Consider the following 16,132-nt stretch of genomic DNA (forward strand, 5'->3'; position numbering starts at 1 on the left):
CGATCTTTGAATATTTTATTTCGTAAATTTCCATTTTTAAAAACCTATTAAAATCTTTAAATAGTAATAATTGAAAAAAAAAATAAAGTTTTTAAAATTGAATTAATCGTGATAATATCTGAATTGTTCTCATTTAATTACTTTTTGTAATTAAAAGTGTTGCAGTATTTTGGATGCAAAATAATTGCAGAAACTTCACCAAACATAAACTAGTTTTACGAAGGAAACTTCTTTACGAGAATTCGTTTTTTCAATTGAAAATTTTCAGAGATCGATTTTTCATTACGGATCATGACGAAACTTTTTGAATTATTCAAAATCCAATTCTTAACTTTAATAAATTACTCGTTCTTTTTTTTATAATTTTCTTATTAAAATAAAAATTAAAATAAGTTTAAAATAAAAATACTATCATCTTATCATTTCATAAATAAATCCTCGAGTACAAATATTTTATTTCAAACTTCTATCGAAATCCTTTAATTTTTCAACCGATATTTTCTCAAAATTCCACCGAAAATGTTTCACGAGCGAAAGAAATCAAACAGTTGGCTAAATATGGAAACTCGATTGACGTCTTTTCGCCTCACACTATTTTCATACCTTTTATTTTCATGTCGTCGAGTGAATTTACGGAATGGATTGAGATTATAATCCAGTCAATTGAAATTCAAATTCCAAATTCCTTGCTTTCCCAGAAGCATTAAGAATAGACGAATTTCAAGGAAAAACTTTGATTTCAGAATTGTTTGGTACACGTTTGAAAATCAAATATAACAGAAAAGAGAAAGAAAAGAAATTTGGACGGAGAGACGTTCGAGTGATAAAACTGCAATAAAAGTTTCACCTCTAATCCCGATAAACGTTACGAAGCAATAAAAATGAAAAGTTTCATTAGATGAATTGAAAAAGTTCGATTATTCTGGATGGACAATTTCAAACGAAAAGTTGTAACGTGCGTGTGCTCTTAGATTTCCAAATATCCGAACAATCGTGCGCCTCTTCTCTTCGACAGAGAACGATTTCCATCCTCAGCTATAATTGGACGTATCAGTTTTGCTCTCATGGATATTTCCTATTTTGAGAACTTGAGGTGATCAGTGAGCAAACTACTGACTTAACTTGCACGCTTCAATTTAATGAGAGCTTGATGCGTTAAAGTTTGGAGAACGGTGGATCAATTGTTTAGAAAAGTAAAATATCTTGAAAATTATAATAAACATTCTAGAACTTTAATACATTTTCATATATGCACAGCAATATTATAAAAATATCGACAAATTTCTCTGTTTCTTGTAATATTACTATAATATGATTTTCATTCTGAAGAAACTTCTAGCTTTTATATTTGAATTCAGTGAATAACTTAATATAGCAGGAAATATAGAGTCGCAATATCGCGCAATATTGAAATCTAAGATACATAATGGAAATCGTATAACACTGAAAGAATTCTCTATATTCTTTATGCTATTACGATTTGGAGATTAAGCTCTAATCACAGTCTTCTGATATGATTGATCTGATATTCTAATGATCTTCTCTTCCATTATACTCTGAACATTGAATTTTCTTGATGATTAAATAATTCTTCGAATATTTAGTATCCAACAATTATTTAATATATTTTCATGTTTTTTTTTATTTACGCTGATGATTGATTTATTTTTTTAACGAAATTTAATCACAATTAAATTTCCATGAAATTAGCATGAATAAAATTCCTAGAAATTTTAATTCTTGAAAGGATCAAATTTTTATCTCAATGTATTTAATATCAATAAAATTTTTATAATACAACGCGAAACAATACATAAAATTTTGCAATGTTACAACAGCATCTAATAAGAAACCAACAACAACATCCAAACATCATCAACATCCCCGAAAAACTCACCTAATATTCTCCATTCCCTCTAACCAAACCATAGCAAAAAAAAAAAAAAAGAAATCTCCACACAAAGCGAAATAAAATAACTCCTATCAATGGCCTATTCCAACGTTATGACCGACAGCATCGGGTCCACCGGGATCCGTACGAGATATGAATAAAAAAACATCCCTCTCTCTCTCTCTCTCTCCTTCCTTCTCCCCCATTCTCCCCTTTTCTCCCTTCTTCTTCTTCTCCCTGACCATCGCAGGATTAGCTTCTAACGTTCAACGAAAATAATTTATCAAACTGCTTCAATAAAAGATTAAGGATGTCAACGCAAACGAAGACGACATCTTCAACGCCAGGGGTGGAGACAAAAGAAGAAAATCCACTCTTCACCTCGCGGTGAACTCCTTTCTTTTCTTTTCTTTTCTTTTTTTTTTCTCTTTTCTCCTCCTCCCTTTTCTTTTTCATTATCGCCACGTTTACCAGAAAAGAAAAGAATTATGATCTTACGATTTAAACGGACGCTCGAGAGAAAATGAAAGGAACGGACTTGGAAGGCGTGAAACACGAGAAGGAGGAGGAGGAGAAGGGAGAAAGGTAGAATAGTAGGGAAGGAAGGCAGAATCGTGGGGGTTGGGGTAGGAGGGTTGATACGTTTGGAAGGGTAGTGTTGATGCAGAGGCAGTCAGTAGCTGCCACGGCACGGAGCCGCGCGCGCGTGCTCCTCGAGCGGCTCGCTCTCGAAATCATGTCGTAAATTAGTGAAAACATGACAGAAAAGTATCAGATATCTTCGAGGGCACTTGACACTTATTGCTTCTAGAGACTTTATATCTCGCGCCTCGAATTCGTCGAGAAGTAACGTTGAAAATAATTTCGAGAAACTTTCGGTTTACTTTTTTCTTTTTTTTATGTTTCGGTGTCTTTTTCATGGTGAAGGATTTTCGAATTTTGGGAAATGGATCGAGGAACTGTTTCGTCTCGAATATATTTCGTGTAGAATGTTCTTCGTCTGGAAATTGTGGATAAAGAAATATGTGAGAAGAGGAATCAAACAGGTGGACGAGTAACCGAGAAATTTGCATTTCGTGATTCTTTTGCATTTTATCGTGAAATTTTGTAAAAAAAAAAAAAAAAAAAAAAAGGAAAGAAACATATAATGATAAGAGTGTTTTTACCCGGGTGAAAATCGTAAGCATCGTTTAAAATATTCATCTCATATCAATCATATTACGGGCAAAAGTGTAATCGTTCGATCTACAAATTCTGCATAATGGATAGAATAAAAAGGAGAAATATTTAGATTTAGATTTAACGACGTAGATATTTGAGAAAGAAGGGCGTATTTCGTTGTAATGAGAATCGTTTAAACAGTATTCGAGATAAAAGGCGGGGAGAAAAAAATAATTCCCTCGCGATTACGCTTACCAGATGATATAACGGAGGAAGCACTTTGGAAAATTGCTTCTGGGGTTCCTGGGCGATAGAGGTTGACGAGGAAAGACTGGTGAATAATATCACGTTCGTTAAGCGGCAGCTGCTCGGTTTTATTGTAATTTACACGGTACTCGTCTCGCACGCGAGAAGATTATGGGGGAATCGATTTGATCGTGGATTGATAGACACTTGTGAATAAAGAGCGACAAAAGATTGCTCGATGAATATTTCTCGTAATAAACATTTTGAATAATCTTGAGACGATATTGGAAGAATCTCGAAAAAAAAGTCGAGAATTGGAATGACAATTTTCGATTCGTAGATTATAGAGAATAATACCGTTTAAAAAAAAAAAAAAAAAATTTTAGAAAAAAATCGCGAATAATTTTCGATTCGAAAACGAGGAGAGTAGTAAAGTGAAGAAAAAAAGAGAGAAATAATTTTTTCGTTTAAAATTCGAAATGATAAAAATTTTGAGAGCTGAGAGAAATTCGTTAATTAAAAATTTCATTACGTGAAAAAATGGTGATGCGTTGATATTTTGTCCGTACCATTTCGTCTGTAATTAATGTTTTCGCGAAGCCTCTTGAAAAAAAAAACAAGCGAGAAAGTTGAAGCATCGCGAACATCGGTTAACGTGCATCCATGAGTGAGCAAATCAGCTTAAAAATGCATTCTCGTTATACAGAAACGAACAGATGCGCCTCGCGAAACCAGTTATATTCCTCAGGCTCTTTTGTATTCGGTTCTTTGAACACGTTGTAAATAGTAACTCGATTCGAAAATAATCAGCAAGCTGCTTTGGAAGAAATACCTCTCTCTTTAATAGATCGATATCGAAGTTCTAATTTATATTTGTTTCTGAATTATATCTTTATTATTTGTTTCTGCATTTATCGAAATGATTATATTTCTTTTTAATCGATTTTATATATAAATAGAAAATTATGCTCGCTTTTCTTTTATTTTTTTTTTTTTTTATTTATTTTATATCCATTGGAATAAATAATTCTACGATAGAAATTGTGCAAACTTTCTGTGAAAAATATGAATGCAAATGTTTTTTTTTTTTTTCGATGCAAGAAAATGTATGAACAATGAGAAGAAGAGGTAGATAATTGTTCTAAGATTCTTTGTTTTTTTTTTCAAACGAGAGGTTGTAGAATAATATAGTTCTATTCACTAATTGGAACGAAAAGCACGCTTTTTCCGGACAAATTTTATTACTCCAATTAATCATTCCATCTTCATGGTTTCATAATTTCAAAAATATTTGCAGAAGAATATTTATTCAAGATCATTTAAAATTATTTCATAGAATATATTTTTACCTCTTGGAAGCTTGAAATTTGAAAAACGTAAAATTTAAAAGTTACAAATTTAAAAGTAAAAAATTAGGAAATTCGAAGTTTTTTCTTTTGTAAGAATTTAAATTTTGTTTTTGAATTAAACAATTTCGTAAAATTCGACTTGAAACGTATTAAAATTTAATTGCCTTTTATAAGCGGATATTATAGACATTCAAAGAGAATCACAAAATTTAATGAAATAATGGATTGAAAATACTTCACAGCATACGTTAACAAATATCATCAATAGCCATTAACCACACAGCATATCATTTGTACGAATCGGTTTGAATGTGAATCCACGCGTTATTAACAACCATTCGTAATTTAATTTCTAATTATTTTCACACTCTCGTCCACCGTAATATTCGAACAATATTCGTTGACACAAAAACAAATTATATTCACGAGTGACAAAGCACATTAATTTTCATTATACAATAATTCGATAATTAATTACAAATAGAATGTATCGACAATTAAAATTCCAGAAATTCACGTTCAAAAATGTTGTCATACACTATATACTCATATAGTATATTTTACTTTACGCAAATGACATGAACTATCACGTATTTCTCTATTTCACCTGCAGATCTAAACATTTCTAAATATACACATCGTCCAAAATAATTATTCTATAAATATTCTGTACAAAAACGTAAATATAAACATAAACGAGTTATACTATTTTAAAATCCAGAGCATCTTTTGAAAATTCATCTTTTCGAATTGATCCTTTCCAACAACATCTCTCTATTATTATTCCATCGAATCTTGGAAACAACGATTTACGCGACAAATCCTCCACCAAATCCATCCCTTCTCAAAATTCACCTTTCAAACCCCATTTCCCTTGCGGGAACCGCATCGATTATTCCACGTCCACTGAATCTCCGATGGAATACCGTCCGATATCCACGATACACACCCTCCGCTACACATCTGACAAAGTGGCCTTCGAGTCGTAAGACACCGCCACTTCGAGCCATCGGGTATAAACGATGGGAGGCGAGATATCGATCGTCCAACTTCCTAGACAATCCACGATCGTTCCACAAACGCCGGTTTTCCACGCCGATTCTCACGAAAGCGCAACAGGTAAGCGCAATCCGGTTCCTCTTCCGGGTTACGAGGTTTCAAAAATGCGAGGGCCGAGCCCAAAAACGCGAGGATCGTTACACGCGACACCGGTCGACTTTGCCCGTTGGAAAGGGTGGAGCAACAGGTAAGCTTTGGTAATGAATCACCACGAGGAGGAGGGAATCGTCGATGGTATGAACGGGATAGAAAAAGAAAGTTGGACGACGACGGGGGTTGTTGAAGGCGAGATGCGGAAGTGCAAGGCGTGCAAGTTTTTAATTAGTTCTTGGGTCGACATGGGCCGACCCCCCATGAAAATCGCAAGCAATTTAAACTTCCGTCGCCACTTGGCCCTGCCAACTTTCGACCAAGATTATCCAATCAAAGAATCTCCACAGTTTCTTTCCACCCTATCTCCTTATATATTTATACGTATCGCCTTATGAAAATTATATTCGATTTGAATGTGATGTTCAGAAATAGATATATTTCGAATTGGAAGAGAATTGGAAGAGAATCGATATGCTGAAAGATCGCTAGAAAATAATGGAAATGATGGACGATTGAGTTTTTGAGTTTAAGTTTATATAATAGATGTAAGATGTATTTCTTGTTTTATTAGAATATTTTAATTCGCGATGAGAAGAGAGAGTAAATTAACATTTGAGTGGACGACAGTTGAGTGAATCACAATTGATTTATCGCAATTTGTATTCTTCTAAATAGAGAGACGCGTGGACGATAATAGATGACCGAAACTAAGTGAGTTGAACCACCATTAATCAAACTCTCTAGCACAAATTCATTCGTAATTACGCGAGCAACATATTTAAAATGAGAAAATTTGTTTCGAATTTGACGACACAATTTTCTCATCTCTTTTAATAACTCTTGAAAAGTTTATGTATTTGGACGAACAAAAAAATATATAGAGAATTTATATATATACAGATTTTTGTTAAAGAGGATTATTCGTACTTTTCGTACTAAAAAAAATTAAAAAAATCTATACGGGCAAAGTATACATTCCGAATTTATGTTTCATTTATTATTTTTCCTTTTTTTTTTTTTTTTTTTAATATTTTGTACTGAAAAATAAAACGCTTTTATATGCAATGTAATCGGCTTTCCAAACATTGCCAACAATAGGATTTTTTCGAACGATTGATGAGAATTCAAACAGAAGAGAAGAGAATGAATATTTGCCTAAAAGTATTAATGTATAAATAAAAATATATATGTAGCTTGAAGTTTTGTTTTACAAAGCTATCTAATAGAAGAAGCCAATAAAATTTTGACTGATTTTTTTATTCGAAAAATCGAAATCAACAATATACAATTGGGAATAAAATCAAAAAATAACGCTTGAGAAAATTTGATTGAATGTAAAAATTGTAAAAATTCCTTGAATAAGTATACTTCGAATTTAACATTCTATAATTTAATTACTTATTGACACATGTTACAGTGAAACATGTAACATCTATGAAAAAACAGATGAAGATCGACAGGATAGAGGATGTTTAAGGAGCTAAATTAATATCGCATCATACTCAGAGAGAGTAAGAAAATATAGATAATTAACCGGTTGAATTCGTAAATGAAAAATTTGTTCAACAAATTTATTCAGCTTTGTATGAAATGGCCCGATTAAATAAAAGAGTTTTAAACAGATTTCGTACATTTATACGTAAATATCAATATTGTAGAGAATTGAAAAGCCGGAAATTCAGCAGGGGATGGGAATTGCACACGCGTCAACTGATGAGAAATTCAAGCTGCTGATTTCGCTGATAATCGGGAAACTACAAATATATTCAATCTCTTCGGCGATGATTTGCAATCGTGGAACCTTTTATATCACATATGAATGACAAAACAAACTTGACACGAACGGCACGTGACAATATCCGTTCACTAATTTTAATCAAAATTCAATCGCCAAATGGGCTTTTAATTCATCTTCACCTACTAATCGTATTTATCACAAACTCATATTTATAATCAGGATAAAAGCTTTTCCAACAATCAAAGATCATAGAAACAAGCAACTTTTTGCTTTCTCTCCAACATATCTCTTTCTATATAATAAAAGTTAATCGATGAAACTTTAAATTTATCAATAACTAAAAGAAAAAAAGAGAAAAACGAAATATTTTCTTTTCGTTATAATCATTAAAAAAGGAACGAACGATTACACCAATCACGAATAAATTCTCAAATAAATTCATCCCTTACTTCCCATCTTCGAATTATCATCGAGCCTAACCCTCCAAACTGAAACAAATCGAAACTTTCTTTCGATAACAGACGAAATCACCACGATGCGAAATCACACGAACGTGAAAAGAAACGAGATATCGCAACTGGATGGAGAATGGCCTACGAGGATTGACCGGATTCGGAATCTCGTTAAGGGGCAAGGGGCACGTTAATGGTGTGAAATTTGATCAAGCTTATCGAAACGTGTCGCCGGCCAACCGCGGCCATTCAACCATCCCAACCAATCACAACTATGAAGTCATGAAGCTTCTGCTGCTCTTGCTGCTCGGTTGCACGTGCTCGGCCCATTTCGAGCCAGGCGACGATTACAGCTTCGATGAGATTCAATTGAACGGCGGCGACGATTACGAGTTCGTCGATCACGAGGACGGATCCCCCTGGACGAACCTCGTCCAGATTTTCGATCGTGGAGGAAGGATCGAGGGGGGATACGATGATCGAATCCCGGGTGCACGGAACCCTTCGCTACGGTTCGAGAACCCGGAAACCCATCATCCGATTCGACACGGTCGCCGCCAATTCAGATCCATGGATGTGAACGCGCACCGCGAGCAAATGTCTTGGCCCGTGAAGAAGGAGGCGGTGGTCGAGGGCGACCTCGTGTTGGGCGGTTTGATGATGGTGCACGAGAGGCAGGACAGGTTAACGTGCGGGCCGGTGATGCCGCAGGGCGGGGTGCAAGCGTTGGAGGCGATGCTCTACACGTTGGATAAGCTGAACACGCAGGATATCGTGCCGGGTGTGAGGATCGGCGCCCATATCCTAGACGATTGCGACAACGACACGTACGGGCTCGAGATGTCGGTGGATTTTATAAAAGGTGAGTGAAAAGGGGGAGCAGATTTTCCCCCTTCGCGATTTTGCAGAAATTCGATTGTGATAATTAATATCGGGAGAATCGTTTGAGATTATATACAATTTTGAGATGATGTATTATTTTGCAAGTTGTATAGGAAGTTATTAAGGTAATTGATGTTTAAGATCTCGTGAAATGATATTTAATCATTTTGATCGTACTTAAAGATTTCTACACGGCAAATTATCAATGATTTAATAATTTAATATCAAATACATCCAGTCGTAAAAATTTCCAGTTTAATAAAACAGAATATATGTAAAATATTCCGGCTTTTCTTATTCTTTTCGAATATATCTGGTTTTCAAAAAAATTATATTCAAACAATCTTCAACGAGTGATCATAATCTCGCGCCTTAACGAGAAAGGATACACGACGAAGCCACGTGTCCGTAATTTCTTTTAATTTTTATTTTATTCCATCCTTCTTAATAACAAATCGCGAATGAGAGTAGAATCCAGCAGAAAGTGGAATACTACGATACCCTCTTTCATCTGTGATGGAAGGTATCTTTATAATAATTACAGCCATTTGTAAGGCATAAGTTTCGAGAAATCTCCATTCACGAAACTCGGAAATATCGATGCATCGAAAAAACGGAAAGATGAAAGAGGAATATAGGAATTCGTAGTTTCTATACACCTACATCTTCCATCTCGAATCTTTTCTATTGCTTGGGTATAATATTCGGAGAGAGTAGAACGAAATATTGACAGAGAACAATGGGACCAGCGGAACCATAGGAAGATGAAAAGTATCGCGCTGTTCAAAAATGAAAATCATTTTTCTTTGAAGTTATATGTTATAAAAAAAAGAAAAAAAAAACGGAGCAACGAGAAACTTATTTTAAAAAACTCGAACAGTTTCTTTAACTCTGAAATTAATTATTTTAATGTGATTCAATTATTGTAAAGGAAGAGGTATTGAAAATGTGAAGAATGTTCTCAAAGGTGGACACGATAACAGAGTCACGAACCTTGTTACGTCAACGAGTAACCAGATAAATTAACACTGGACAAAATGGAGCCAGTTTCGACGCTATCACGATACAATAGAGATAGGGCATTGTTGTAATTAAGGTAATTTCCTGTTGCGTTAAGGAAATGACATTTTCTAGAACTAGAAGAATTTCCGTGATACGAAACCTTCCTTGAAAATTGATACTCAACTTGTTATTAATCGTATCTACGATACGAAAATATAAAATCTTGTCAAATAATCTAAAACCTTTTTCCTGACAATTTATATTATATTTTTAAAACATTTCTTTTCGAATCGAATTTTTATCGAATATAGATCGATCCATTCGAAAAAAAAAAAAGAAAACAGAAGCAGCATCGTTTCATCGCTCTTCAAAGATAGCAAAAGAGGTTGCATCATTCATCACGCGAGCTATCAAATTATTAAAGATCAAATTTGAAAACGTAGCAAGAGACTCGATTAATAATCACTATTTCGTCAATTAACCTGATTCAAATTTCGTAATGAGATAGGAAAAAAAAAAAAAAAAAAAAGACGATTCGTCGAAGGAGAATGAAAAGTCGAGACGAAAATCGTGGAATTCGAATCCGCTCGTCGGTATAATTATCATTAAGACCGAAAGGGTGGAATGAATGAACGAATGAACGTAGGAAATTCGATTAATGGGCACAAAAGATGAGCGCGGACAGCAAAGGGAAAATTGCTTACTAACGTAATCATGGGGTTGCATGTCGACGCCACGTAGCATAAATTATTTGCACATTTTCCCAGCCCTCCAACCGTTCCCGCCATTCGCCTCTATTATCAGCTCAGCTGATGAGCTGTAATAACGATGTCAAACTGACCATCATACGACAATAGATAATTATTTATAGGCCTGTCGGATGGACCGCTGATTTATTTCGAAACAATATGTATCAATAATGTGTAATTGATGGCCGAAAATTCGGCGAAATTTGATAAGAGGCTAAATTACGAGCAAGCTTTTGTTGTGCATATAATTATACGGTTATCGTGGGATTTTTGGGTGAGTAAGTGATCCGAAGAGACATTTAAAAATTTTTCAAAAATGAATTGTAAATAAATATTGTAAATAATAATAATAATCGATAATTTTTCAGAAAGATAGATAACGCGTGGATTATTATACGTGTGTTTTTATAGATAAGATTTCTTTTATAGACTAAAAGAAATCGCAACACAATTACTCACGACGTACAACGACTGTAAATCATTCGACAAAATGGAACGACGTCTAGTCTTTTTATGTCGTTTCACTCGTTAATTTCTATTCTTTACATTGCAACGAATCGATTTCCAATGAAAAGGATTAAGAGTAACGATACCGAATGCTGCTTATGAATACACTGTGAATGGAATGTTGCATCGCTCGAGTAGGCAATAAGTATGCAACGAGTACTTATTTGTTTACGCGATAATGCTACTTTTACGTGTTCCGTTGAATACTCGCGATCGAATGAAATCTGCCTTGATCCGATATTTTATGATATAAAAAAAAAATAAAAAAATAAAAATGACGAGCTGTGTAATTACGTCGCACAGATTATTTTTAAATGGGGTAAAGAAATTAATTAGCTGCTTTTTCTCAACCGTGCACGAGAAAATAAATCATATTTTTTTACACGTAAGTACGTAATTAAAAGACAACAAAAGTTTATTTATAATTCAACAAGAATTTTTCAAGTCTTCATTACGTATGCACATTGTTCGCCAAACAAATGGATGGTTAAAGACTTAATTAATTCCTAATTAAAAGTCTGTCGAAACTTACTAAATTGTCATCAATCCTGACAAGTAAATAAATAATTAAGTTTCAAGTGATTCTGATTGCAACATACCGTATATTTATTATTTTTTATTCTTTTAAATTGTAATATTTCATAGATAAATAGAATATGATTGTTGTGATCAGATAAGTAGTATACGATCATTGTGGTCGAACAAGTAGAATAACCGTGTTATTTATTATGTCATTTCCAATCAGATTTTACTTAATTATAAATCTAAGAATTCATTATAATTCTATTTAAATTTAAATTCTAATTAAACTTTTAGAAATGCTAGATCGACTTTATCGATAGGATAAAAACAATTCAAAAAAATCTCATTTGCATTTAACACAACACTCGTAACCCCTTAAAGTTTTGAAATCGATTCACGTTCGAAGCTGCTGTATCTTTTGATTGAAATGAGAATAAACTTCGAGCAACATTGAATCAAGTTTCATGCTTTTGATATGTCGTATAAAAACAAGTTTTTCTTATGAATATTCCGTTTGTCTTGACTTTTTGTCCAAAGTGATGCACGCGCAGATGTTGAATATTTAAATGACACATCTTCCTGTGTCAACAGCTTGAGTTGAAATATTTTGTATATATAGATCTTTGTAAAAATTTTACGTGAAATAGCGTTTGAAAATTTATTTTCATTTGCTATTTATCCTTTCTTATTTTCGAAATTCAAATTAACAAATTTAACGAATTGAAAAATATTCGAGAGAATTTAACTCACTCTCTTTCATCGAAATTTTTTATTGAAATACAATTGAAACGTTTGAGAAGGGAAGGAAGATAACGCCATTTCCATGAATAATACTCTTTCGCTTCACAAAGAAAATGTGTAATTGATTGACAATCTCTTTTATGCTTTCATCATATGGACGATTGATAAAAACAATTTTAACGAATCACGAATCGTCAGCAATACAGCATTGCATTTTAATTCGAAATATCAGCAACATAGAATTATATTTTCATTATTTTAATGAAACGAATCAATTTGGTTATTATTTCAATCGTTTCAATTAATCCATCCATAAACCAATTTTCACCGTTGTTGTTCGTCAAAATACCACAGAAGGTCAATAGAATTTTTTTTTCTTTTAATCGACATAACAAAATCAGTGAAAAATATAACTTTTTTTCGATTAACAAAAATTACAATTATTTCGCGATGCGTTTCATCGTATGGAATTTCTAAAAAATATATCAAAGACTAAGCGAATAATATTAAACATTTTTCGACAGGAAAATAGGAAATATTCATAGATGTCAAACGTGGCAAAACAAAAAAAAAAAAAAAAAAAAGAAAGACAAAATAGAAAAATCTCGTGAAAAAAACTGATAAATAACGATTAATCACGATTTCACCGTTCTCGACCAGTTATTAAAATTCTAAACGCGATGACATGACGCATTCTGCCGTTTCGCACCGTATCCACTCCCTTTTCATCCCCTCCATAAAACGCTCGAAAAAATTCTTTATCGACTCTTCTATTTCGTATGGATGTAGAAGAACAAATTCATCGTGTCGTTAATTCATCGAACGCTCGTTGAATTTCACGATAATGGGCTATTTCTGAAATTCGATATAATTTCAACCTCGATTCGAGTGAAATTATCATATGGACCGTTATAAATTTTATTATAAGAATCGATGATTAATTATCGCTCGTTATTCGTCGATATTTGCATATTAATATCGATAGAATTTTTTATTTTTTTATATAATAAAATTTCACGTGTTAATTATTTCACCGATTTTAAATTAATCACTTGAAATAATAAATATTTTTGTTAAATTTCGTTTCCAACAACAGCAGGTTGCTAATATAAATAAAAGATGCTTGATCAAGTTCAAGATTACAAGTTTACGAAGATATCGAATGATTAACTGGGATATCACGTTGAGAACAAAAAATCGGAATAGAAATCTCTCTCGAGTTAAAATAAAATAGACTTTTCTACTTTTCGTTTCGCTCGTGTTGGTGAAGCTTTTAGTCGAAAGTCGGACCAGATGTTATATTCGTATCAATGCAGGATCGAAGTTGTCTTGCAACAATTTTTTCAAAGCTCAATAACGATACGAATATTTCCAATTATTCAACAACTTTTTCTTTGATACATGATAAAACTTATTTTTCATAGAATAATTCTCTGGAATTGAATGAAAACGAAATTTGCATCTTTTTTAAAAAAAAAAAATCATCGATCAATTTAATACGATCATCGAAAGAGGAATATTTTTTCGCACTGTCAAATATTTATTCGCCGAAGGTATAATCCATACCTTCTCGATTATTCCCGACACTGAACGAAAATTAAAAACATAGCTAATTCCATTCAAATACGTTAAAGCTTTAATCAATCAAGCTCAAATTCAGATTAAAAATTATTTTCGAATAGATATATCATCGGAAAGTTTCATAATTGCGAATAAATGTAAAATTGTTTTCTAATTCATAATTTTCATTTTCACAAATGAATTTTCACGATTCTTCAAATATTGTACTGCGATTCTCGAAAAAAAAAAAAAAAAAGTATTACGAAACCAAAGTTTATCACCAATTCGAGTCACGAAACGAGGAGAAACGTTGGTCTGGAAAGGAACAAAAATATTTCCCGTATTTCCCACTCGAAATAAAAGTAGAAAATCTACTTGCAGTGTAACAATCTGGTAAAAATTTCTACGACACTGGTAGGAACATTCTCGACCCGTGTGGTAGAACATCTGCGGGATCACGTATGTCGGATCGCTCGCCGAGTTGTATCACTGCGAATCCTTAGAAACAAATAACAAAGAGAGAAAGAGAGAGAGAGAGAAAAATAGAAGCATGAAGTAGAAGTTATTCGGACAGTAGGAGGAGAAAAATTTCATTGCCACGCTAAAGTCTTTTCCTCTATATGTCGTAAAAATCTACTCTACTCTCGATTTACTTTCCCTCTACCTTGTTCTCCATAGTCTTAAAAATCTTTGCAGCTAATTTTCTTACTTTCCTTCATTCCGTTTATTTAAGATCTTAATTTCGAAATGATTTCGTAGAAAATTTTTACCTTCTAACCTTTCGATTATCATAAAATTTATCAATTTTCTTTTTCAAATTAGTATCTCTATATCTAAAATGATTAGTTTGAAATATTATTCGGTTAACAGATCGAATAATCAAACGAATTCCAATGATAATAATAATATTTTAAAATAAAATAATTGTAGCCTTTAAAAATTCATAATTCTCACAAGTTACTTACAATAAGAATTAAAATTCAAAATTTTTAAACAAAACTAAACTAAAACGTACTCGATAATCGTATTATCTAGCCAACCAAAATTCTACACTCTCATAAAGGAAAATCAAATAAAAAGTAACCATCACCGTGAAAAAGATCTCGAGAGAAAAGTATCCAAAACGAAAGACCATTAAGAGTGAGGAAAAATCGGATCGGCGTCCAAGGAAACGTGAAATTATATTTCGGTGGTCAAGGGAGAACGAAATTAACCAGGGATAAACTCCTTAACAGAATCCACAGGAGGAACAAAAGTGCTAAGTCAGGTTGATATTTGTCATGGACTACGTCTCGCAATCACGAATGTACAAAAGTTACGGACACCGTTCAAACAAACCATTATCCCATGGAAAGAAAAGAAGAAATGTATTTGCACAATGTGTAACGAGATAAATAATTATCGTCACTGAGATTTTACTGAAATGCTAGCGGAGAAAACATCAACATTTCGTGTCTCTCGAAATGAAATGCGAATTATTGGAATTGCTGCTTTCTGTCTCGTGACAATTGAGAAAATAACTCGTTCGATTTGTAGAGAAAGAACGAATATACTTTGAAATATTGCACGAAAGTAATTTGCTTTAAGATCGAAACTTTTCATTGGATTAAATTTCTATTGTAAGTTTCTTTCAATGGAGATAATAAGCTATAACAAACGATGTTTTATGACAATTGACACTGTGAAAATGAATTAATTGATTTTTAAAGATAAAAAGTTTCAAGTTCAAGTATGTGAAAAAATACTATAAATTTTTTTCCAAATTTTTTTCTATAATATCAAAGAATTTTTTTATTATCTTCTTTCGAAAATTTTATATGTTTTATTAGCGTCGAATAATATATAAAAAGTTTTATATAAAACAATACCAATTGCCAATATGAAAATAAAAAAATTATTCAATGAAAATTTATTTAATTATCAAAGTTAATTCTTTGAATTTGAAATAATCTAAATAAATTTTACGAGCTTCCGAGCAAATTGTAGCAACGATAAGTATTTATCTCTTAAGCAAACTCAAGTAGAAAGTAAAACATTTCTAACATTCCGATAAGAAAAGTCGAAAACAATAAAAAACATCGCGAGTATGACACAATTTATTGATCATGTCCACTTATCGATGTTCACAATTGTATAAACATGTCCCATTATAATTCTGTAATCGTGACTTTCCCCCATAC

At 32.7% G+C, this 16,132-nt stretch overlaps 1 protein-coding gene across 3 annotated transcripts in view; it reads left to right on the plus strand.

Annotated features, from left to right (window-relative positions):
- The window catches only part of Glurb (metabotropic glutamate receptor B), a 128,100-nt gene that overhangs the window by 21,328 nt on the left and 90,640 nt on the right, over positions 1 to 16,132 (plus strand). For 2 of the 3 annotated variants that reach the window (XM_086914473.1, XM_086914474.1), the window contains exons 1-2: positions 2,568 to 3,070; positions 8,059 to 8,851. The exons of the other annotated variant lie outside the window; for it this stretch is intronic. In XM_086914473.1, coding sequence (XP_086770599.1) covers positions 8,119 to 8,851 — 733 coding nt within the window. In that variant the 5' untranslated portion in view covers positions 2,568 to 3,070; positions 8,059 to 8,118. Of the gene's footprint in view, positions 1 to 2,567; positions 3,071 to 8,058; positions 8,852 to 16,132 lie in introns of those variants that run through there. 3 annotated transcript variants of the gene reach the window in all.

This window comes from Apis florea, unplaced genomic scaffold, assembly GCF_048593485.1.
Source record: "Apis florea isolate Af1SG1 unplaced genomic scaffold, ASM4859348v1 contig_3587_pilon, whole genome shotgun sequence".
Classification (NCBI taxonomy): Eukaryota; Metazoa; Arthropoda; class Insecta; order Hymenoptera; family Apidae; genus Apis; species Apis florea.